Source organism: Misgurnus anguillicaudatus, chromosome 21, assembly GCF_027580225.2.
Source record: "Misgurnus anguillicaudatus chromosome 21, ASM2758022v2, whole genome shotgun sequence".
Lineage (NCBI taxonomy): Eukaryota > Metazoa > Chordata > Actinopteri > Cypriniformes > Cobitidae > Misgurnus > Misgurnus anguillicaudatus.
Genome location: NC_073357.2, coordinates 27646580 through 27672128, shown reverse-complemented (window position 1 = coordinate 27672128; position 25549 = coordinate 27646580). Strand labels below are relative to the sequence as shown.

Here is a 25549-nt window from a genome sequence, read left to right as displayed (position 1 = left end):
CATTTCAGACACCAGCCAAATCACCTTAACCAACATAATTATCCATACAGATTGTTTGTAGATCTCCTGCAATTTATCCAGCCATAGTTTTCTTACCTCTTTCTGAGTGCATGTTTTGGGCCAGTATCTCAACAGCCCCCTGATGATCTAATAAAGAAGTAAACCGACAAATGAGAAATGTCTGTGATTTGAATAAAATGGCTGTGAATACTCCAAGTAAGGCATGACAGATAAATTGGACTTGCATGTTCAGTAACTGTGGCGTCCTTCTCCATGAATTGCACCACACAGTAAGCCAGCTACACAAAAACAGAACAAGAAGAGGATTTTTAATAAAGTCACCTCAAGTCCACAGGTTGCCTGCGTGTCTTCAAAGGCTTATTGATTTTATCTGCAGGTGCTACTGATTAAAGAGATGTGTGATTGTGTGGAGCGGAGTGGTTAGGGTAGGGAAAGATTTCGGTTTGGGTTGGGGGGTGATGCTGGTCAGTGCAGCCAGCATGCTTTGGAGAGATTGTTTATCGATTATCACGCAAACACGTTCCTCTTACACGGTGAAAGAAAGATTAGGGCTCTTATCTGTCTTTCAGGGTTTGGTCTAAAAGACTGAGCTGACTTTACAAATAAATCCTTCTGCTAATCAGAAACCTAAACAGCACCGCATGGCTTTTCATCATCAACCTGCCAGCATACTGAACTACATATTTAAGTGCCAGGAATGTGGGTATAGATAATAGATGTTGGTCAACAAATTCCTTTGACTGTTTAATGTGTAGTTGTAATGGCAGTTGTGCGAGGTAAGCTGGTTAGATTAGGTAAGTAGTCATCTAGATGGCTCTTGACACAGTAAATGTGTAATAGGGGTGATCTGCTCCTAAGCTGCCTTCCTGAAAGACACAATGGTGATTTCTTGCTCCTTGTGGCATCAAACCAGACACATTTTAGATGTAAGGTTTATTAGGTCACATCAATCATATTTACAATTAAAGAGTTTGGTTGTGTTACCGCCAAAATCAGTAGGTCTTTTGTATCTGGTCAGTATTAAAAAGTTAATTCTTTATTTTACGCAAAATCCAATATCCGCCGTGTTATTCTGTCATCTTATCTCCATTTTATCCCAAAACGCGATAAATGCCAGTCCTCCTTCTCTGAAGTAACATAACATTTTACAGCTGTTCGTTGTCAAAAAAGTTCAGCGACGGCGTCCCAAGGATTACAGCAGCAATGACAGTGTTCTTAATATGACAAAGTAAGTGTTTCGATTAATGACATTAATGTGTTTTTTTTAATCAGTGTATGTCACTAGTCAACTAAATGAATATATCATGGCAAAGATGAATGCACATTTAATATTGATTCAATAGATTTATAGCATGTTGAAACAAAAACTTCATTGCATTTTGCGAAAAAATTATCAGTTTTTATAATAAATCTTTGAAAATCAAATTATGGATTTGAATTTTAATGTTATTATAACCTAAAGATGCTATGTGAAAGTTTGTAACAGAAAATAGTGGTTTTTATCTTGTCACTTTCTTGGTATAGAAAACACGTTTTTACCGAAATTAGTCCAAATGGATTTATTGCGTTTTGGAACCAAACTCTTTATATATTAATGTGTTTGACCCTGGACCACAAAACCAGTCGTAAGTCGCACAGGTATATTTGTAGCAATAGCCAACAATACATTGTATGGTTAAAATGATAAAATTTTTATACCAAAAATTATTTGGATAGTAAGTAAAGATGATGTTTAATGTAGATATTTAGTAAATGTCCTATCAATCAAACATTTATTTATCATTGGTAATATGTGTTGCTAAAGATTTAATTTGGACAACTATAAAGGCGATTTCCTTAATATTTTGATATTTTTGCAGCCTCAGATTCCAGATTTATAAATAGTTGTATCTCGGCCAAATATTGTCCTAACCTAACAAGCAATACATCAATTGAAGCTTATTTAATAAGCTTTCATATTGATAATGTTACTCTCCATTTTAAAAAAAATTGTACCCGAATGAGGCTGTGTTATGTTTCTGTATCTGGGAATAAAAAACCTTGGACCATCACCACTGACCAATCATAATGATTTAGGGTGCAGTGTTATAAATCAGATACACTCACCTAAAGGATTATTAGGAACACCATACTAATACTGTTTTTGAACCCCTTTCGCCTTCAGAACTGCCTTAATTCTATGTGGCATTGATTCAACAAGGTGCTGAAAGCATTCTTTAGAAATGTTGGCTCATATTGATAGGATAGCATCTTCCACATCCAGGGCACAAAGCTCCCGTTCCACCACATCCCAAAGTTGCTCTATTTGGTTGAGATCTGGTGATTGTGGGGGCCATTTTAGTACAGTGAACTCATTGTCATGTTCAAGAAACCAATTTAAAAATGATCCGAGCTTTGTGACATGGTGCATTATCCTGCTGGAAGTAGCCATCAGATGATGGGTACATGGTGGTCATAAAGGGATGGACATGGTCAGAAACAATGCCCAGGTAGGCCGTGCTATTTAAACAATGCCCAATTGGCACTAAGGGGCCTAAAGTGTGCCAAGAAAACATCCCGCACACCATTACACCATCACCACCAGCCTGCACAGTAGTAACAAGGCATGACGGATTCATCTTCTCATTCTGTTCACGCCAAATTCTGACTCTACCATCTGAATGTCTCAACAGAAATCGAGACTCGTCCAGGCAACATTTTTTCAGTCTTCAACTGTCCAATTTTGGTGAGCTCGTGCAAATTGTAGCCTCTTTTTCCTATTTGAAGTAGAGATGAGTGGTACTGGTGGGGTCTTCTGCTGTTTTAGCCCATCCGCCTCAAGGTTGTGCAACTTGTGCATGATGTGGCTTCACAAATGCTTTGCTGCATACCTCGGTTGTAACGAGTGGTTATTTCAGTCAAAGTTGCTCTTCTATCAGCTTGAATCAGTCGGCCCATTCTCCTCTGACCTCTAGCATCAACAAGGCATTTTCACCCACAGGACTGACGCATACTGGATGTTTTTCCCTTTTCACACCATTCTTTGTAAACCCTAAAAATGGTTGTGCGTGAAAACCCAGTAACTGCGCAGCTTGTGAAATACTCAGACCGGCCCGTCTGGCACCAACAACCATGCCACGCTCAAAATTGCTTAAATCATCTTTCTTTACCATTCTGACATTCAGTTTGGAGTTCAGGAGATTGTCTTGACCAGGACCACACCCCTAAATGCATTGAAGCAACTGCCATGTGATTGGTTGATTAGATAATTGAGAAATTGAACAGGTGTTCCTAATAATCTTTTAGGTGAGTGTATATGCAACGGTTTAATGTTTAATGTGTTTATAACATTGAGTGTATTGTCAATACTGCTGACTCATAAGTTCAGGGTGATTTCTGCATACCGATTATAGACTTTTAGTTTCAGTTTTAACAAATTATTCCATTAAAAAGTCATAGCCATGATCATCTATATGTAGAGTAAAAAATGCAATTATTACAGATTCATAACTAATGACACTGTACATTACAGTAGACTTGAAAAGCACTTAATCTATGCTTTTTAAATGTCACTGAACTACTGATACTATACAAAAGTAAATGATGACATCCTTAGTGTGCACACACACACACAGATGCCCATGCTGCATTTATGTATATACTCTTAAGAGAAGACGGGCAAAAGTGAGAAAAATATATTTCCGTAGGGAGGTTATGTGCACATGTATATGTGCCTTTGATGTGGCCATGAGTGCATTTGTGGTTTTGTTACCAAGGAAGCCCTTCTGCATGGTTGCCTGGAGTGTGGAGAGGGTGTGTGTGTGTGTGTGTGTGTGTGTGTGTGTGTGTTTAATTCAAAAGGGCTGATGTCACATAAAATCTCAGTGTTATCCCTTGGGATAAGAGCCTATGACCTCCTTATGTTTATTTCTCTTCCACCTCAGTCAAAATACAGACAATTCAAAATAATCACTAAAACATACAGTTAATGATGCACATGCTTGTGCCAAAACCATTTCTAAACATGTCAAAAAACAAATTCTGTACAGCCTTTTATCTCTCTAAAAGCTATTTAGAAATGTGTGATTTATTGGGGTAGCCTTAAGCAAAGGGTGGTTAAGATTTTGGCTGCACTGTGCCTATGTTTCTATGGAGGCTGCTGGCCAACCAAAGGCATTCCCTGGGAGAACCCTAAATACCCTTGTGGCAGCAAGAAGTACAAACAGCCCCGAGTGTGACCACTGAATTATGGATTGGGTGATATTGACAAGGAAAGGAAAAGCGTGGGAATGTAAAGCAAACACTTTTGGGATGCACACATGTATGTATACAAACAGGCAGCATTAACATTACAAACTAACACTTTAGTATAACATGCTAATAAGCTGCAAAAAATAATAATGCAAAATGTTTATGTGTACAAAGATAAGATTTTTTTTTTTTTGGACGACTGTACTTCAATAAGTACTAATTAGTACACCAATTTTTTTTACTTATGTACTCACCAGTGGGGGCTGGTGACTTCTCTTCCAAAAAATACTTCAACTGAATATTTAAACAATTAAAATATTTATTTTACTTTTATATTTATCTTACATTTTCTCACTATAAAGGTGGTGTGTGTAAATTTTGGCAGCATCTAGTGGTGAGACTGCGAATTGCAACCAACAGCTCACCCCAGGGTTCCCACACCTTAGTTAATTTCAAATTCAAGGACCATTCAAGGACTTTCCAAATCCAATACCCTCAAATTTAAGGACTAAATGTGGGAATCATTTCAAGTGAGAGCAAAGTTACATCGTGTTACCTTTCAAGATACATTGTTACAGTTTTCTTTCGAGGGAACTCGCTCTGCGTCACTGTGGTGACACTTTGGGGACGCCTCCAGGGGTAAGTGCGTCTGAATGTGTATATCAAATTCAACCAATGATGAGGCTTAACGACAAAGACAGGGTGATGTGGGAGCCAGGAAGTATATCGCAATCTGAAATATTGCCAAAGACGGCGTTACAGGGACGCAGAAAGTATGGCAAGGGAGACGCAGCGTCTCGTTCCCTTCTCAGGAAAAAACAGTTACATACCTAACCCGAGACGTTTTCATGTGTCAAACACAACTATGCAAAAAAGCATTTTGGTATGAATCAACATTCACATACAGAAGATATAAGCGTGCGCTTAAAAGGCTAGAAATTTTATGATATTATCCTACACTTTTTCCAGAAAACTTCTTGCATAAAATAGATTCAAGCACTTTCAATGACCTGTATCTATGTATGTATATTTTCAAAAATTTCCCAGGGCCTTGAATTATTTCCCACAGATTCACAAACTTTCAAGGATTTCAAGGACCCGTGGGAACCCTGTCACCCCTCAATTTCAAAACGCATATGGTAGCTGCCACAGGACAAACATGTCGTCGTCTGAGACAACCAAGGGGCAACCTTCCTTGCTAATTTTGCCCTTCATGACAACTGTGGGGGGGTGAATTTTTTTGTAACTCATATGTTTAAATACTAGGCGGGTGCGGTTTCAGCAACCAACCACCTCAGCCTCACCCACTTCCCACCTCTTTAGCCATTTTTGGATATGTGACGATAGGCTTCAAAGACAATCTTTAGAAACCTATGGGTGACGTCACGGACACTACGTCCATCTTTTTTACAGTCTATGGAGACGACGTAGGGACGAAACTCACCCTGTAGAACAGTTTGAAGGTTTAGGGCTACTGTAGATACATGACGCCGACTTCCATGTAAGGGGACCAGCGGCGTATTTAGGTAATAAAACATTACAGTTCATAATGTAAGTTCTTTATACAGCATTGATAATATAGTTAATGCATTTTTATCAAGAGATCATCCTAAAAGTTACACAATGCAACTTTAATTGACAAATGTAATTTTTTTTACTTCAGAATTTGTTCAGTAGGTAACAGTTAAAAAATCTAAGCTTTTGTAAGTGAGAAAATGTAAGATGAATAACTGCAATTTTTTTAGGTGTAACCAATTGAAGTATTTTTTTTTTCAACTTATTTCAACAAATAGCTCTGTCTTTACAACAGCACTTTGTATTGACCACTTCTGTCGAACTACAAAAAGTGCCAAAAACACCACGAAAGTGCCATAATTAGGGGTCTCACGATTCTCCAAAATCCTCGATTGGATTACATTTTCGATTCTAAGGTCAAGATTCGATTCGATTCTCGATTTTTACTTTTTTTTAAAGCACAAAAAAATGCTATGCCATTTTTAGACTAAACTTTTATGAAATATAATATCTGACCTTGAACCTGAAGATGCCCTGCCATGTTAGTCGTGCTGCCAGTGGAAAAATAGGGTACACGCACATACCTCATAAAACGAAACTTCCTGTCAGATGAACATTCCTGTCAGTACTTTGCACCTTAAAAACGCGTTTTAATTACCATCAGACGAGATTGTGAGGCTATACCCCAATAAATCATGTTTAAATGCTGTTTTCATAACTCTTTTTCAACTGAAACAAGTCGTTGTGATACTTAAACACATCTCAGTTCAGAGAAGTGATACGTATCGAAAACCCCTGAAACGTCAGTTAGAACTGTAATCGAAAAAAACTAGCCGAAACTTGAACGAACCCTGGCGAAGTGCATTCGGCACAGAAATACTCTGAAACACGCCCAACTGCGGTTTTGACACTTTGCCTACGTTTAGCATGAGGAAACAACTCTATAACTGTGTTAATAAGTCAGAATGCTTGAAATACCATTAAACCCCCCCTTTAACACATTTTTTTTCCTGCTTGGCAAGCCGAACGGATGTGACATGGGGGCGTGGCAGCATTGACGATTCCATTTTTTAATTCGAAGTTCGAGGTTGTGACTCAATTTCGAAATTGTGACACCCTTAGCCATAATGTACCAAGTATATCACAGGACTTGTTTCTTCAGTAAATACCAACTTTATATTGTATGGGGTCTCTAAAAAGTCTTGACAAAGTGATTAATATTGTAAGGAAAAAGAATGTGAAATTGTGTAATGAAAAGTAAATCATACTTTTTAGGGCTGCGTTTACACAGTTTTAGTGTTTAGCACCCTCCCGTGCTGTTTTATTCCATTACAGTACATTACTAAGTTAACCTGTTTATATAATCCTTGAGTTACAATGCAATTTGTATTGTCTTTCCAATATGGAGGCTTTAACAACAAAATATACTAAATACTTAAATTCATAACTTCTTACTGAATAGAAAAAAGTGCAGAGATTAGATGCAGACATGCATAAATATGACAGTAATGATAAATTCTTTTAAAAATGCATTTAATTAACAGCATCAGATCTGTGTGTCTGACTCTTACCTGCGCATGGAAAATGGAGAGAGACTTGGCAGTGTGCAGGGGGATCAGGACCCTCACCAGGAACTGCTTATGCTCTGACTTGAGGGGCAGAGCAAAGCCATTTATGATACTGAAGGAAAAGAGGAGAGCAGAGGAGTGAGTAGGAAGCAGAAAAGAGCAAAAGGAGACTAAACAGGATTAGCATCAGTTGTCTTGATAATGCTCTCTACATTCGTTCGCTAATTCCCGATTAACCCCATCATCATTCCTCTCTTTCTGTTTCCTGTCCCTCTTCTTCTTAGTTGTTTCATTATCTTCATTCTATTTTTTCCATTGCTTAACTAGTATTTTATTTTATTCTGTTGACACTTTATCTTTTCGACTCTCTGTTATTATGCCATCTACCCCCTGACTCCATCATTCTCAGTTTACATATTCAATCTCTGTGTCTCTCTTTTTGTCTCGCCCTTCGATCTTCTTCTGCATATCTCTTCACTTTATCTCTTATCCCACCTATCTTTTCTCCCTCTACATCTCTCTCTCTCTCTCTCTCTCTCTCTCTCTCTCTCTCTCTCTCTCTCTCTCTCACCCTACCTCATTCTTTCTTTCTCAGTAGTGATCACAGAGATGTGTGGGTGGGAGGCACTATAAATACTACTGGCATCAACCTGAATTTAGACTTCCATCCCCAACACTCTGACTCATCCCTTCCCCTGGAACTGTCTCACTCTCCCCCTCTTTCTCACTGTCAAAGGTTCGCTTTGTTTATGCTATTAAACACACTCATAAATAGGCACCATTTTGATTGCATCGAACATTAAATCAAATAGACAAAACGGCAGCGGTTTGCTGAGAACATGGTCGTCGTGAATGGCATGGAGATGAGCAATATGACTGCAGATACATGCGACAGGCGTTGCGAAGTGTCTGAATCACCAGCGTATGCACACCATATAGCCTCTACCCAGTAACACACGGATATCATCAAGTTATGTAACACTATAATTTACTGCTATGAAATTATAGTACAAATGTCACAAGATGTATGTACTTGTATAACACTGTAAATAACGAATAAATCATAGGGATCTACCTTATAATAGAAATATGAAAGTTTGACATGCATTGATTTGCTGTGTAAATATTTATATAACTTCAATTAAATATGGAATGTGAAATGAAATCAATTAACGCAACTCAACATCGGTGTCATTAAGGTGTGAATAAGGATATACCTTCCCAAAATCTCCAGGAGTTCAGCGACTCCGTTGAAACGCTCAGTTTCATAAATGAACCTGCAAAGTTAAAAAAAAAACAGATAATGACATTTAAAGTACTAATACAGCACGTTGGCTTTGTATTATTATCATTCTTAGCCATGTTATGTGTATTACTGTGTCTGACCTGAGGAAGATATTGTTGATCTGTTTGCGAATGTAAGCCCTCAGGCCCAGGAGTTTGCCATAGACACGGTGCAGTATCGTCTTCAGATATTCTCTCTCCCTAGGGTCCTCACTGTCAAATAATTCCAGCAGCTACATCCACACACAAACACACACACACACACACACACACACACACACACACACACACACACAAACAAACACACACACACACACACACACACACACACGCTGTCAGCCTTTTGCACATTATTAAAATCATATGTAAGCTTAAGTCATTTTTTCTACATAAAATCATCCTACAAAATATAAAGATAATTCAGTGAAAATATAACCTTGATATCTGTAATATTAACTAAGGCCATGTCAAAGAATGAAATCAATGTGAAAAATCAATAATTGATTCTCCTTTATTTATAATTAGATTATGAGACTTAAGCTTGGATTTTACAGACATGGTTTCATGTGTCAGGGTCACTATTAAGCCCTGCTATGATTACAACATCTGGGCCCAAACAGCATTTTTCTCTATTTATGGCCATTTAAAAGTTTATTCATCATGAAACATATAGAAATTGGAAAATATTGGTTATTGACCCAAAAAAATGGCCTAAAAGCAAATGCATTTGCTCCAACTTTGCGCCCATGTAACGTCCATACGCCGCGCCACCAGAGGGAGCCCTCTCTGGAGTACTGACATGGTGCCGCCTCTCCTTCTCTGTTAATTTCCTGTTTGTCCCTTCTTAAGCTCCAATCTCACGCCTTACGATTTGGATTTGTTTGTAAGATTGGTTTGTTTTAAATAAACATCCGCAAATCTGCGTCCTCCTTACAGCCCATGGGCGTTCTGGTCTGAAAACGAGGTGTGTCCAGGCGCATTGTTGACGCGTTGCTATTTTGAGGCAACTAAAATAGACTACGCCATTGACCAACTAAAACCTGGTCTAAAGTCTAAAGTCAATGGCACAATATGTTTTTTGTTATTTAAAGAGCATGTTAGTAATATGCGCCTATAAACGGGACGACAACGCGGGTTTGCTTGACACATACATGAATGCGCAGCAACACAAAAACGCTTTAAAATATGAAAGATAAAAGAATAGAAATGTAAAAGATTATGATTGAGTCTCTTGGAAATAAATGAGGACCGATTATAAGACGTTAGAAGGCGTAAAAAGAGCTGTTTAACCTTGTAGCCTGGTAAGTAAATAAATACTTTGCTTTAAACAAATGCATCTGTTTTTAAATGTTTTTTTAATTGCTACACCACAGATTTATTGTACATGATGACACTGTACCTGTGGATATGGTGAGATGCTTTTTAAAAAACCCACGGCGCTGTCCAGGTGCTGAAACGTTTCGGCTCTCTGCGCGTTTGTAAATTCTTTATCTCTTGTTTGTATTTTTAGAGTACAAACCTTTTCTTGCATATTTGCTAATTATTTTATGAGATTACAATGATTCTACAGCAATTAAAAGCCTGCTATTTGTACTTCTATGACTGAAAGAAAAAAGGCTTTTAAACGTTTTAATCCAAAAAAATTAAATTTCAATAAAAATTAAAACAACACATCTTTTTAACATTATTCTTAAACTGGGGGTCTTCTTCCTCCACTTAGTTTTGTATAATAGGGATAGATAGGGATTAGACATAGCGCCAGCGCAACTGGCTTTTAAAGGGGATGAGAGATAAGACTCTAATTGGTTTATTACACAATACGCCCAAAACACACCTATTACTCATTACTAGAATTGGTACAACCCTTTTCGACCATGCGCTTAAATTACCAAAAATGGCATTGGCCCATTTAGACCGTGCACCGTGCGCTTTAGACAATGCTCTTAGATCGGTAAAATAGGGACCATAGAGTAGCTACGGTAGCCGTCACAGCAAAAACATAGTGACAGCATGGTGATAAAACGCGTTTTGTAGAGCAGGTTGTCCTTTTAGGGTACTACTGTAAAAACATGGCGCCAACTTTCATGTAAATGGACCCGCAGGGTCTTTACACACAGCCCAGTCACACAAAATTATGTACCTATTGTTACGTAATTTTTTTATTCTTTTTCATGATACTGTCACAAATCTCCACGTTTTTTGTGATCGTATCACGAATTTCTGTTTGTGTGTCACTGTCACGTGTTGGTTACTCAACTGTTTTGTCCTATTTTCTTACCATTGTCGCATCGGTTTAGGGTTAGATTTACATAAAATAACATCCTTACCCAAACCCAACTCTATCCCTAACGCCAGGCGACAATGTTTTGAAATTTAGAAAATATAAAAAAAATCAGAAAAAAATAGTATAAACCAATACTTAAAGTGACATCCTAACACAAACACCAAATCTAAACCTAAACTGAAGCGAAAATGGTTTGAAAATAGGAAAAAGCAGTTGAGTAACCAACGCGTGACAATGACACATGGACAGAAATTCGTGATTTGATCACGAAAAACACGGAAATTCTTGATAGTATTCGAAAAAGAATCAAAAAATTACGTGACTATATAATTTTGTGAGACTGGGTAGTAACACACCACTGAAAATACAGTTATGTATATTATATTGCATTTCTTGAAATAAACCATGCATGCACATATACCTGCAGAACAAATTTCTGGTCCACATAGCGCTTGGCAAGAGAAGGCTGGAAATCTGGACTCTCAAGAAAGCGTAAAAAGAACTCATACACCAACTGGATAAAAAAGTAGAGAAAGAAAATTAGATCTAACTGAGAAACTCATTATGCTTTTTCACCCCATTGTGTGAATACATTTGTTGGTGTGAGTGTGTGTTTGTGTGTGTGTGTGTGTGGGGGGGTATATGTGGTTTACGGGGATCCATAAATAGTGTTTAATGACATGTTTATTATGCTATAAACATAATTTATGGGGACACAGGAAGTGTTAAACAGCTTTAAAGTACATACTGAATGGTACTTTATTATACAGTACAGTATAAAATGCATTGCATCTATGGAATTGTCACCGTAAACCACATATGCCAACATGTATGTGTGTGTATATACTGCATATATAAATGCAAAAATGTTCATGTACCTGTAAGTGTGGCCAGGATGCTTCCAGAGCTGGTTCATCCTCTTCTGGATCAAACTCTGGGTTCTCACTGGGTGGGAGGGTTCTAAAAATGTTCACTGAGATCTAGAGAGTAAAGAAGTGAAGAAGAGTTTGAAGGTTGTAAGCAAATAAGACCACTGCCTCTTTACAGCAAATCCCAATAAATGTCATATATATTACACTTTCATTTAAAAAAAATCTGATAATTTACCCTGCCCCCATGTCATCCAAGATTTTTATGTCTTTTTTTGTTCAGTCGAGAAGAAATTAGGTTTTTTGAGGAAAACATTCCAAGATTTTTCTCCATATAGTGGACCTCCACAGTTTGCAGTTTCGAAGCACCTTCAAAGTGCTGTAAACATTCCTAGCCGAGGCATAAGGGTGTTATCTAGCAAAACTATCATTATTTTTACCAGAAAATAAAAGATAAGTACTTTTTAACAACAACTTCTCATCTTGCACTAGTAGGGTGACCATACGTGCCATTCTTCCCGGATGCTCCCTGTCCAGGATTTCAGGTGCGCCTTCCGGAAGTCGTATTTGTCGACCACATACTTCACAGAGGATTATTATTATTATTACTACAGAAAAGCAACCGTTACATTTTATGGTAAGAATGAAACTACGATTGTATGTCTTATGTTTTTAACTAAATGGCGTATGCGGTCAACAAATACGACTACCGGAAGACACACCGAAATCCTGGACAGGACGCGTCCGGGAAGAATGGCACGTATGGTCACCCTATGCACTACCTGTGTGATGCGCCAGCGTGACCTTAGGTATTACATAATAATCACGTCGAAAGGTCACGCATGACATATGCGAAACTATGCTCCAGTGTTTACAAGTGTAGAGAAAGAGGACCGTTCCGACGTTGTTGTATGTGGAATGATACTAATTAATGTCTTTGTGTCAGTTTATTGTTTAAAATGGTCCGCAAGTGTGCATTTCACTGTCGACGTGATTGCGTAATAAGTAAGATTGCGCTGATGCATCACATGGCTAGTGCAAGACTTTAAAAGTACTTTTTTCTCTTTTGAAGAAAATGACGATTATTTCGGTAGATAAGATCCTTATACCTCGGTTGGGATAGTTTAGAGCCATTTGGACCTATAAAACATTGGGTCTTATTTAAGTCTACTATAATATAGAGAAAAATCCTGGAATGTTTTCCTCAAAAAACTTACTTTTTTTTCGACTAAGGAAAGAAAGACATACACATCTTGGATGACATGGGGTGAGTAAATAATCAGGATTTTTTATGAAAGTTAAGTAATCCTTTAAAAGAAATAACAGAATGAAGGCTGTCTGCTCATAATAATTTTTTATTCTTCCCCTATCCCTTAAGTGTGTGTTTACCCACTTAAAAGTGTGCTGTGGTGGTACCATGCTACCCAGTCTCTCAAAATTACGTACCTATAGGCACGTAATTTTTGATCCTTTTTCATGATACTGTCACGAATTTCCGTGTTTTTTCGTGATCGTATCACAAATTTCTGTTTACGTGTCATTGTCACGTATTGGTTACTCAACTGCTTTTTCCTATTTTCAAATCATTTTTGCTTTAGTTTAGGGTTAGATTTGGTGTTTGCGGTAGGATGTCACTTTAAGAATTGGTTTATACAATTTTTTTTTCTAAATTTTAAAACATTGTCGCCTGGCGTTAGGGTTAGAGTTGGGTTTGGGTAAAGACATCATTTTATGTAAATCTAACCCTAAACCGAAGCGACAATGGTAAGAAAATAGGAAAAACAGTTGACAATGACATGTAAACAAAAATGTGTGATACGATCACAAAAAAATACAAAATCACGAAAAGTATCAAGAAAAAAAAGTAAAAAATTACGTGCTTATAGGTACGTAATTTCGTGAGACTGGGCTGTACCATGATACAGTGCTAATAATACCATGTTACTATAATATGTTAGATTTGTATTAAATTATCACTATATTCATAAGAGGAGCTCAGATGCAAAAGCCTCTAAACGCCACCTCTGTCAAAAATGAGATAATGATAATAACCGAATGCTCTCGGCACATACTATACATTCATCAAATACTTTCGCTTAAAATCTACTTAATCCCGGTTATAGGTAATTCAGAAATACCGGTTAATCGGCAGAATCCATTAAGAGTCTGCATTTACAAAAAAACATGTCAGACGCTCTTGTCAGAGGGTTTTGCATCTGAGCTTTTCATATACAGTGCTATGATATTTAAATATTTCTCCAAAAACATTTGACGAGTTTCATTGCAAAACGAGATAACCACCGTTTTTTTAATTGTTCAGAAATCTCGTTTTTTGGTTGTGCATTCCAATTAATTTCAATTCAACTGCAGTTGGTTTGTTTTGATTTAAACCTTCATAACTTAAAAAATACAGCTAAGTAGCACCATAAACAAAATAATAACATGATAACATAATAATAAACATGTTTTGACAAAAATGTTAAAAAATGGATTTATCTCGTTTTGCAACGAAACTCTTCATTTGATATAACCATGATACCCTGTCCAAAAAACATGACAATCCCAATCTCAATACAATGTATTAGACTGGTTAACCAAAACTCAACTGCTTTCTAATGAAGGTGTTTTATAAACAACTGCAAGCAAAGCTAAACACAATGTAACTTTTTAATGTAATTTTAATGTAGCTAAACAAAAGGAAACCTAAATGGTTCTTTAAGTGCACTTTAGAGCATCCAGCACGTTCTTCAAAACAATTTCTCTCCCCTGCCTCCTTTGCTTGTTTATCAAATCTCATCCATCATTTTCTCTCTCTTTTACGATCCATCTCACCATCTTAATGGCCTCTGGGTACAGGGGTTCAATGAGGACCCCGCGGCTGGTGGCCACGCTCTCCACAAGCTCGTTCAGCGCGGCACGTTTGATCTCTTTACCCTTCAAGTCGGCGACACAGTCCAGAAAGTCGAAAAGCACACAACACTGTTGAAGCTTCTTACAGAACAAGTCGTGAAGTTCTGCCACTGGAGCATCTGAGAGACAGAAATGAGAGCAGAGAGATACATGCCATGAAATCCAGAGCATCAGACACATTCAGATCTCCATTCATTACAAATATTACATATTGTTGCATACGACATGTCAGTCCAGAAACTAAGGAGGGCCACATACATAAATCCTTCAATTCATTGTTCAAATCCCTAAACTAGGTAAGCTATGAAAAGCACTTTACAATAAAAAAGAATAATGAAATAAAGGCACTCATGCTACAACAGAATTGCATATGTACACTTACTAAAATTATGGTGTTTGGATGTACCGTAGTAAGACTATGATGTTCTCTAAAATAAATCACACTAAGTCCACTTTGTGCAGATAAAACTCAAGTCTGATGTTTAATGAAGCTGCCACTGAACACTGACCCATGACATTTTGACTAGCAAGAAATGCAAGTATGTGATTACCACATACCATTAAGCAACACAAACATTTTCAACTTTGATGATAATAATTAGAAATGATTTCTCAAGTACAAAATGAACACATTAGGATGATTTATAAAGGATTATGTAACACTGTTCACTGAAATTAAAGGTGCTACAAAGAGTTCTTTACAACAGTGGCACCATTTTTGGTTCCCTAAAGAACCTTCAGTCAAAATATACACTAGAAACAAAACTAAAAGGTTCCATAAAGGGAACCTATTATGCAAAATCCACTTTTACAAAGTATTTGGACATAAATGTGTGTTGGCAATGCGTGAACACAACTACCCTACAATGAAAGAAATACATCCACTCTTTCTTTTTAATCCCCATTAAACCAAAGCTGTCTCATTAGACATGCTTGAGACGCAAATAAAACTACATTAACCAGAATGCAATGCAGTCATTAAAAATATAAGGCTGAAGAAAGTGTGTGACGACAAAATCAAAATAAGCATCAGCAGGTTTGTGTGTGAGTTTTGATTTTCTTGTTAATGTGACGTCACACTGATAAAGCCCCACCCACAGACACTGACTGACAGTCCTGCATTACTATAGTTTCCACCAACAGAGAGTTGTACGCTGTCCGCCATCTCAATAGTGAGATACTATAGTCTCAGACTGTAGTCACAATAGGGCTGGGCGGTATATTGGATTTGGGGTATATATCGATATGGTCCGACGCAATGCGGAATAAGCCAATACCGTTCATATCGATATGGTTTGATGCGACACACGCGCAAACACGCGACCCCACCCGCCCCAGCAAGTAGTACGCGAAATGGAGGAACACGCAGAAACTCTTTGTGACGCTTGGATGCGCCTCATGAATGTAGACAAAATATATATTGGATACCGCCATTTCTGAAAAAAAAAAAAACTGGGATATGAATTTTTGCTCATATTGCCAACCCTAATTCACAGGAATCAGATCTATTTTAACTAAAGGCGATCACTGTCTGTTTTAGTAAGGGAGTGAGAATGCTCATTTGCATTTAAAGCTACACACATTAAAACACCACATTTTTGCTCTCACCCAAATAAGGGCATAATTTTCGATGGCATCGATGGCATCACTGTGAAGTGTAGCATCAATTTTATTCCAAAACATATTAATGTGTTTTTATGTTTCCTTACTTTTTACATCTTAAAGTATATGGTTTGATTAACACAGACATTAGCATCTATAGAGTAGATAGCAGGTTAATCTCAAGTGCTAATGAGAAATGAGTGGAGGCGTCTGGTGCTAACAGGATTAGCGGGTTCTATCTTTAACCCTGCGCTGTCTTGGCCCCTCTACGGACACAGTTACTCAAACCATAATAACCATGAAAATCCGTTCAATTCATCCAAAAACTCCCACAAGTACATGCCCTACTGTGCCTGTACTTCAGCATGTAAAATGTTCTCTCGGTTTCACTCTCTTTTTTTTTCCAGTCCCAGCATGCCACTTCATACAAGTACTGCCTATTAAAAATGAATTAATCTTAACCTTCACAGGTTCTCTCACGTAGAGCCAATCAAGAGGTGTGGAAGGAGGCAAGTAAGGTCAAAGAAGAAGAAACAAAAAGATGAAAGAAGAAACAAATAGATAAAGAAAATAAAGACTACGTGTGTGTGGGGGGGGGGTGTTTGTATATGTGGTTAACATGAATAGTGTATAATGACATGTTTATTATGCTCTAAACATGGTTTACAGAAGTAAATGGCTTAAAAAAACTACTAAATGGTACTTTATCATAGATTAAAGACTGCCAAAAGGTTTTTGTGACTGTGTGTGTGTGTGTGTGTGTGTACATGGTATTTATCACGTTGTGGGGACCAATTGTCCCCATAAAGATAGGAATACCAGTATTTTTGTGACCTTGTGGGGACATTTTGAGGTCCCTATGAGGAAACAAGCTTATAAATCAAACAGAATGATGTTTATTGAAAATCTAAGGTACAAGAAAGTTTTCTGTGATGGTTGGGTTTAGGGTTTAGGATAGGGGAAGGGAATGGAATATACAGTTTGTACAGTATAAGATGCATTACGTCTATGGAATGTCCCCACAAAACATGGAAACCAGAATGTTTGTTATATTTTCCAGGTAAATGTGTGAGACAAAAACTGGTGATATGTAGGGAATTCAAATTAGAAATACTAAAAAACTCTAAAAACAGAAAGGGTCTGAGAATTATACTGACTTATGTGAAGAAATCGCAACAATATTCTGTCTAAATCTACTATTTTGTTGACTAGCTAAATGATCCATATCTCTCTGGTTAGATATGTCATCGCTGTATTAAACACTGTGATGTCGTAAATGCAAAGGTGCTAAATATAGAGTAGCCAATAAGCAACACTGGGACATGAGAGATGCATGCTAGGGGAAGAAAGCAGTGCAGGGAGAGCAGGAGAGATGACGTCATCCTTCTACCCAGCTCTCTCTCTCTCTCTCTCTCTCATTTTCTCTCTCTCACTTTCTCTCTCTCTCTCTGTGTAGTTCTTTCTGTATCAGTGGATTTTCAATTTGGAAACTCTTTCTAGTTTCAAAATTATTCGTGTGTTTAGGTGGCAGATATGCCCGTAATTTGGGGCCACCAAAACCACCTCTGGTCAAACGACGAAACCATGAAAACTGATGAGGAAAAACACATCAAGACAAAACAGGAACAACTCCATTTGGCATGAGACTGTTTAAGGATGTGAAATGATTTTTTAATTAAAATCTGCATTGTGCTTCTAGGACATTGTGATGTGAATCAGTAAAAAGTAAAAGTAAATGAATACATCTCACTTATCACAGTTGGGCTTTTCCAATGACTTAAAGTATCATGACTTTAATTCAAAATAATTAATATTCAATGATAGCAATACCGCCAAAACCAGTAAAGTATACCAGTAAAGTACTAATACTCCAATACTAAAACTGTTGTATATTATATTTAATAGATTTTATCTTATCTCAGTGGTTCTCGAACTGGGGGCGGGCCCCCCTTAGGGGCTGTGAGATGGTGCTAAAAATACATTAAAGGAACACTCCACTTTTTTTGAAAATATGCTCATTTTCCAGCTCCCCTAGTTAAAGGCGGAGTGCACAATGTTTGAAAGCCAATGTTGATATTTGAAATCACCTAAACAAACACGTCCCTACCCCAATATAATCTGAACCTTCTTTTGATAGACCCGCCCCACACATACCCAACCCCGGCAAGGATGTCGGTAAGTAGACACGCCCCTTACTGTTGGTTGGCTACAAGTGTGTTTTGGTAGTCGGCCCGACTCCCTTTCCAAAGCGTTTTTCAAACATTGTGCACTCCGCCTTTAAACATTTGATTTTTAACTTTTTGGAGTCCATTCAGCCGATCTCCGGATCTGGCGCTACCACTTTTAGCATAGCTTAGCATAATCCACTAAATCTGATTAGACCATTAGCATGGTGCTAAAAAAATATGCAGCAGCCGAAAATAGTCCCCTTAGTAACTTTCAATGGCAGGGGACTATTTTCGGGCAGTGTGTAATATCACTACGCCCGCTGCAGCCATGTTACAGCAGCAAAGTCCTTGATTATTACGCCATAATGAATGAGAGTATAGTTCCTAGCCATATCTACATAGAAAATCACAACTTTTAATTTTCTGTTGGTCTTAGTATACGAAGAGTCAAGTTTTAAATAGGAAAAATATCCAAACTCTTTGGTTATTTTTAGCGCGATGCTAATGGACTAATCAGATTCAATGGATTATGCTAAGCTATGCTAAAAGTGGTAGCGCCAGACCTGGTCATCAGCTGAATGGATTCCAAAACGATAAAAATCAAATGTTTAACTCTAGGGGAGCTGGATATTTTCAAAAAAAGTGGAGTGTCCCTTTAATTTGTCATATATTCAGTGCAATGTAAGAAAAATAAGGCTACTCTGAAAAAAGGCTACTTACCAACACTAGACAAAACAGCACTACATTGTATAATTTAGTATTTTTTTTATTCAAATTCTAAGTTTGAGATTGTTTTATGTCATAAATTTTCTTTTGTGGGGCTCAAATGGATGCACCCTACACAAGGTAACGTATAACATCTATTTAGGGCTGTCACGGTTATGAAATTTGTCTGATGGTTAATTGTCTAATAAATTGTGACGGTTATGGCGATTAATTGCCTGTTTCAGGGCTTTGGCGATTATGACGATTAAGTGTCTGTTTTATTGCCTTGACATTTAATTCTCATACAATTTTTTGTTTGTTCATTAAATAATTTTCACACATTGTTATGATTATTTACATGAAATCTTTTGCAAGGTTTACCTGGCAGTAAAAATGAATACATATAACACATATTTAAAAGTATTTATCTAAAGAATATATCTTTCAAAAACTGAAAATTCTTCATATGAAATAAACACAATAAAGTGTATGAAAAATAACTGAAAATAAAAATGCAATCAAAATAAACTGACTATACCAGAACAGGCCTTAAATAGTAGCCAAACATACTAAGGTCATATCAATACTGGACCACATGTCTGTAGTGGCTGCAAAAAAAATCTATTTCTTACAGATCCTTAAGAATAGCATCCTTCACTTCCCTAAATTTGGAATTGATGTTTTGGAAATGTAGTTCATACTGCTTATCAAAATTTTGCATTTCTTTAAATGCTTTGCATTTATCACGTTACACTGTCAATTAAGGAGCGCTATCTGATACTGTGTCGTTTATACAGGCGCTGCAGCTCCCCCTTATGTTTTTTAAAGAGATGTACAATCATTGCGGTGATCTGAAATCATCGCAATGAGGTCAAACTATTGCGATGAGACGATTATTTAATCATTGGACAGCCCTACATCTATTAGCAATTAGATAAATCAAATTTGAGTAATTGTTGTTTTAAAACCTTATCTTAAAGTCATAAAATAATTTAAAAACAAAAAACATGCACTATATTCACATTCAGTGAACAAGGCCAGATTTGGCCTGAAGTCTTTTGCTCAACAATAATTCTCTGTGTGTACCACTACAGCACTGCACCTCACCACTGCTCCTCCACTTACTGTTTCACATGCTTATCCAATTCACTCTCTTTCTCTAATGCTCTTTTGTCTCTTACTCTCTCGCTGTCTCAATAATCACTCACTCGCTCTTTTATTCTCTCTCTCTTCCTCTCTTGCCCTTTTTATTGATCGGAGGAGGCCAGAGAGGGAGCAGGCCTTCTGTGTACTGTAACCTTACACCAGCCCTGACCAGCTGGACCCTGCAGGAATAAGCAGGCAGATACATATAGCCCGCACTGTAAAACTGAGTTTCTTGAACAGACACAAGACATATTTCACTTTGCAATAATAAATCACGGCAAAATCTCTCAGCCTAGTACAAAAAATGCTGACAGCCAGGTTGACTAACAGATTCAACAGATGACAACTTACTATAATCAAAATATTGAAATTTTAGGATCAAATTCAAAGGACTAAACTTATCAGCATACACACATACTCAAACAGAATATATATATATATATATATATATATATATATATATATATATATATATATATATATATATATATATATATATATATATATATGTATGTATGTATATTATTTATATATATATATATATATATATATATATATATATATATATATATATATATATATATATATATATATATTCTGTTTGAGTATGTGAGTATGCTGATAAGTTTAGTCCTGTGGAAGACTCTCTCTCCGGCACCAATAGCTATTTACAGAGACACGAACTCCACCAAGTGACTACAGAGGTGGACGGGATAACACAAGCTGATAAAAAGAGTAGACTTAAAAGGTTTACAAACAACATTAAATGTATCACTCACACCACTAACAAGCCTACATTTCCGGTAGCTTGCTTGCCGCAAACCTTACAGCTCAAATGTCTTACAGATGACAAGTCCAGCAATTCTGCGTTTTGGATTGATAGGGTATTTTAGGTGTTTTCTTCACCTGATCTCTAATCCATACACAAAAAACACCTCATGAATAACCAGCACTTAGAGGTGCTGCACTACATCTTGTATCTTGTATTATAATGTATGTCATACCGAAACCTTCTGTACCGGTTATGGAGCTTATGTAACCAGCAGATCTACATAGCACATCCTGCTTTTCTCCATTAATGCACATAAAAAGCAGGATCAGCGCAACTAAACCACAAAGCAAATGGAAGCAGAGGCTAATAATAGTTGAGTTTATTTAAAATGTTTGTTACGTATAAATGGGTGTCATCTTTTATTAATTAACGATTTATGTAAAAATGTGTACGTTGAAAGGACTGATTTGTCTGTGTTCGTATGTTGTCTATATTTGTGTTGTTGGTAACTGAAAATTGTGACATTTATTGTAAACAATAAAAATGTCTCATGTAGATGTGTATAAATAGTGCGAATTGTGAAAATCGTGCAATACATACGGCAAATTCCAATTTGATACGCCAGTCCTTCCCATTCCCTTAAACGGTGCATCTTTTTTTGTCGTTTTATTTATTGTTTTTTTCATTTTTTTCTGTTTTTTAAACCATTTTCACTTGGGTTCAGGGTTAGATTTAAGATTTGCTTAAGGAGGTTATTTAATATACAGGTTTGTCCATGTTTTTATCTATTTTTAAGCCATGGTCGCGGTTGGGTTTAGAATTGGAATTTGGGTTAGGATGTCATTTTTATATAAAAAAAAGTTGTTCTAACCCTAAACCCAAGCCACAATGGTGAAAAAAGCAAAAAAAATGTATAAACCATAAACGACAAAAAAAGATGCGCCGCTTAAGTGAATGGGAAGAACTGGCATATCATATGCACGATGTATTGCACGATTATCACACTTGCTATATATACGCAACTCTGTGAGACTGGGTTGACCACCAGTAAGTGTATGTTGCAACCCTGTATCACGAAATTATGTAGCTATAGGCACGTCAATTTTTGAAACCGAAGCAACAATGGTTTGAAAATAGGAAAAAGCAGTTGGGAAACCAATACGTGACAATGACACGTAAAGAAAAATGCGTGATACAGTCATGTAAAATGTGGAAAATCGTAAAAGTGTCGCGAAAAAGAATCAAAAATTTAGGTGACTATAGGTACGTCATTTTGTGACACTGGGTTGGTGTATCAGTTAACTAAGGTTTGGTGATGCACTTGATTGATAAACTAAGTATGTTTGCAATCATATATGTAATCAAAAGAGACCGCTGTTTTTGCTATAAGGGAAAACTGGAAAGTACTCCTCCCTATAATAATCTTTAAAAACTGTAATGTATAGAAAGGTCCAAAAAAAGAATGATTAAGATCCATTTAGGCTGAAGACAATGACTGTTGTTAGCAGGTCATTCTTACAATAAACTGTCAATGTCAACTTTAATGAATCAAAAAGAGTATGATAATGTTTTGGAAGTATAAATCAAGCAAAACAAGCCACCTTTTAAACAGCTGGGTTAAGAAATCTTCAACTAAATTTACCTACAGCCAGCAAAAGAGTTGAAAGTAAATGCATTGGATTAATAAAACTACTCTAGATGTTGATTAAAACTGGAGATTTGTCCTTGTGACATGTGAATGACTAAAAGGAGGTCAGCTGGATGTTTAAGCAGGACAGGGGCTCAGTCAGGGCCCCTGTGACACATCAACTGGCAGCTATCCCTCAGCTGGAGCATCTCTTGGAGGGCTGGTATAGCACTAAAACCTGTTTCACTGGAAATGTTGCTCAGATGATTCCAGTATAACACTAAGGGGTGGTTTCCCGGATAGGGATTAGCTTAAATCAGGACTAGACCATAGTTTAATTAGGAAATATAACTAGTTTTAACAAACATGTCTTACTACTGTAAAAACATTACTTGTGTTCATTTTGAGGCAAAATAAAGGGCACTGATGTATTTTAAGATATGTATTTTATATAGTTTTGATAGCTCTTACATTTATTTTAGTCTAGGACTAGTCTAATCCCTTTCCGGGAAACCGCCCCTAAATGAATCACATCCTGTGTGAATCATTACTTTTTTGTGTGTAAAACTGGGGACCCTACAATACATAACACTACATATGGCAACAGACACCCACCTAAAGTGAGATCCTGTACTTAACACAAAAGACTGTCTTTTTATATTAAAACTAGGTTTTAGGTATCCCATCATGCCATTTAAGACTCCGGTACTCAATTTACTGTGCATTTTAGTGCTTATTTTGATCAATAAATATTGTTTAGCCAGAGCTATCGGTACTTATATGGTTGCAAAACGATGGACCTCATATATAATATAGACTTCTTTAGCCCAAATCACACAAATGTGTTCAGTACAGGATCTCACTTCAGGTTGGTGTGATGGAGATTAAATGATTAGTCTCCTAAATATTTAGTAAACTTGCATATAACTTGATAATCTAACAGGCACAAAACATAAGCCATGTGGATATTTAGGATATAAACCATTATAAAGATAGATGCTGGGTTGCCCATGTACTTGTTCTCCTCTGCAAGATCCAGTTACATTAAGTCCTACAGATGGAAGTCTATCAATATAGCATAGCATCTTCTCAAGTACCCTCAAACCATCAAATGAATCTGATAATATTGTGAAGTATATTTTGTCAACACCTTTCATTTGAAACTGAACACCTCACGTGCCAGTTAGAGGAACTTACCTTTAATTAGGGGCAGCGGCGTCAGCTCCACCTGGGAGCTCTGATAGCGAAACTGTGAGGAGCTGTGGGACCGTCGCTGCCGGGCACGGCGCATCGAGCGGCGGGGAAAGCCGTCTACCTTTTCCGCGCTTGGTACAGAGAAGCCCGTCGTCGGCGATGATGGGCTCGACGGAGGCAGCTTCGTAGGAGTCTCCATAGCTGCAAAGGAGGCGCTCGAAAGAGGATTGTGCGAGGAAGGAAGCCAACGGCTGTTGTAACCTTAGTGTCTTTTAACCTTGTTACTAAGTCAATGGGTTCTTTCTTGAATGGAGAAAGTAAAACGATCGAGCAAGGATAGAAGTTATCTGACCTGGTCGAAATATGTGGATAGAGGGACGGTGAAAGCTAACGCTGTTCAATTTGACGCTTCTCTTGAATGTGTCACATTAAATCCCATCCAAAACGACGATCAGGTGCGAAAATAAGCGCTGAGAAATGGAATGATTTAAATCTTAAATCATTAAATAGACAATGATGTGGACATTAATCGCAACAATAAAGACATCTCTGCTGTACTGTCGTCATCGGAAAGTCATCGGCCTAAATTTGGTCTTTATTTAAATATTTATAGATTAGAGGCATACATCGGTACCGTATTAAAATTCGGCTGTAAAAATCATTCTGCTATCCGTTCGTCACGGGCCAATCATACCATATTGAAAACAAATACGTGATTAAAAAGCCTGTCATATATCTCCTTTAAACGGTTACAAATACATCACTTAATAATTACAGGTTATTATCGTCATATTACCAGCTCCGCGTCTCAAGTCCTTTCAAAGTCCACCTATTAATTCCGTTATTGTACACTCGGTCGGGTTCAGATCCACACAGGGCGGGGATGAACTGCTTCAAACGTGCCTACATGTGTACGGCATCACGGCGGCCGCTGCAGCACTGATACCCCCTTTCCACCTCCTCCTCCTCCTACTTTCCCTCAAATACAACAAACCGCTGTTCAATGGCTTCTGAATCACAAGGACGTTGATGGTCTTCCTCAGTTTCTGTCTGTCGTCCTTCTTGTCCGTCGTTGCTCGCGTTTTCCCACCGTTGCTTTATTTCCCAGCAGCCAGTCTCAGTCGTTGTCTTCAGGTGGTGCAAGTAGATGTAGATGCTACACACACTGCAGATGACGCTAGCCACGTTCCTATTTATTTATTTATTTTACGTTACTCAAGCGCGAGCCTCCGCTAGACATCGCGATCTTATGTCTATACCGTACCCGTATATTCACCGTTTAGGTGCCTAGATATAAGCGACACGTTTGTTTTTACCTATGCCGTATTTTTATCAGACAGCTGTTATCTACCTCAGCCTCTTCCCTCCCTCGCTCACTCCCTCTCTGGTTGAGTCTAGTCTCTATTAGCAGGCGCTGTGTTTTGGGACTGTCAGGTTGGCCATTGTTCTCGCTTTATTCGTTCATCATTACGCCAGCTCAGCCGCCGAGTTATCTGCTGGTCTTTGTTTAATCCGGAGTAAAAAAGGTATTTTTGGATCCCTGTGATATTACTTTACCGACAACGTGTTGTTGGTGGTGACTAACTAGGCTACTACTAAATGTAATGCTGAAAGGTATGGGCGTTATGGTTGTCGAGAGATCCCTAACGGCAAT

The 25549-nt window shown here is 37.5% G+C and overlaps 1 protein-coding gene across 1 annotated transcript in view; it reads right to left on the bottom strand.

Annotated features, from left to right (window-relative positions):
- ppp2r5b (protein phosphatase 2, regulatory subunit B', beta) overlaps positions 1-25436 on the bottom strand; it is a 33045-nt gene extending 7609 nt beyond the window's left edge. The window contains exons 1-9 of the mRNA XM_055200333.2: positions 23899-25436; positions 14604-14800; positions 11781-11882; positions 11324-11416; positions 8721-8851; positions 8552-8611; positions 7338-7446; positions 246-299; positions 97-147 (exon numbers count right to left, since the gene is read on the bottom strand). Coding sequence (XP_055056308.2) covers positions 97-147; positions 246-299; positions 7338-7446; positions 8552-8611; positions 8721-8851; positions 11324-11416; positions 11781-11882; positions 14604-14800; positions 23899-24094 — 993 coding nt within the window. The 5' untranslated portion in view covers positions 24095-25436. The remainder of the gene's footprint in view (positions 1-96; positions 148-245; positions 300-7337; positions 7447-8551; positions 8612-8720; positions 8852-11323; positions 11417-11780; positions 11883-14603; positions 14801-23898) is intronic.
- Positions 25437-25549: the final 113 nt, after the last annotated feature.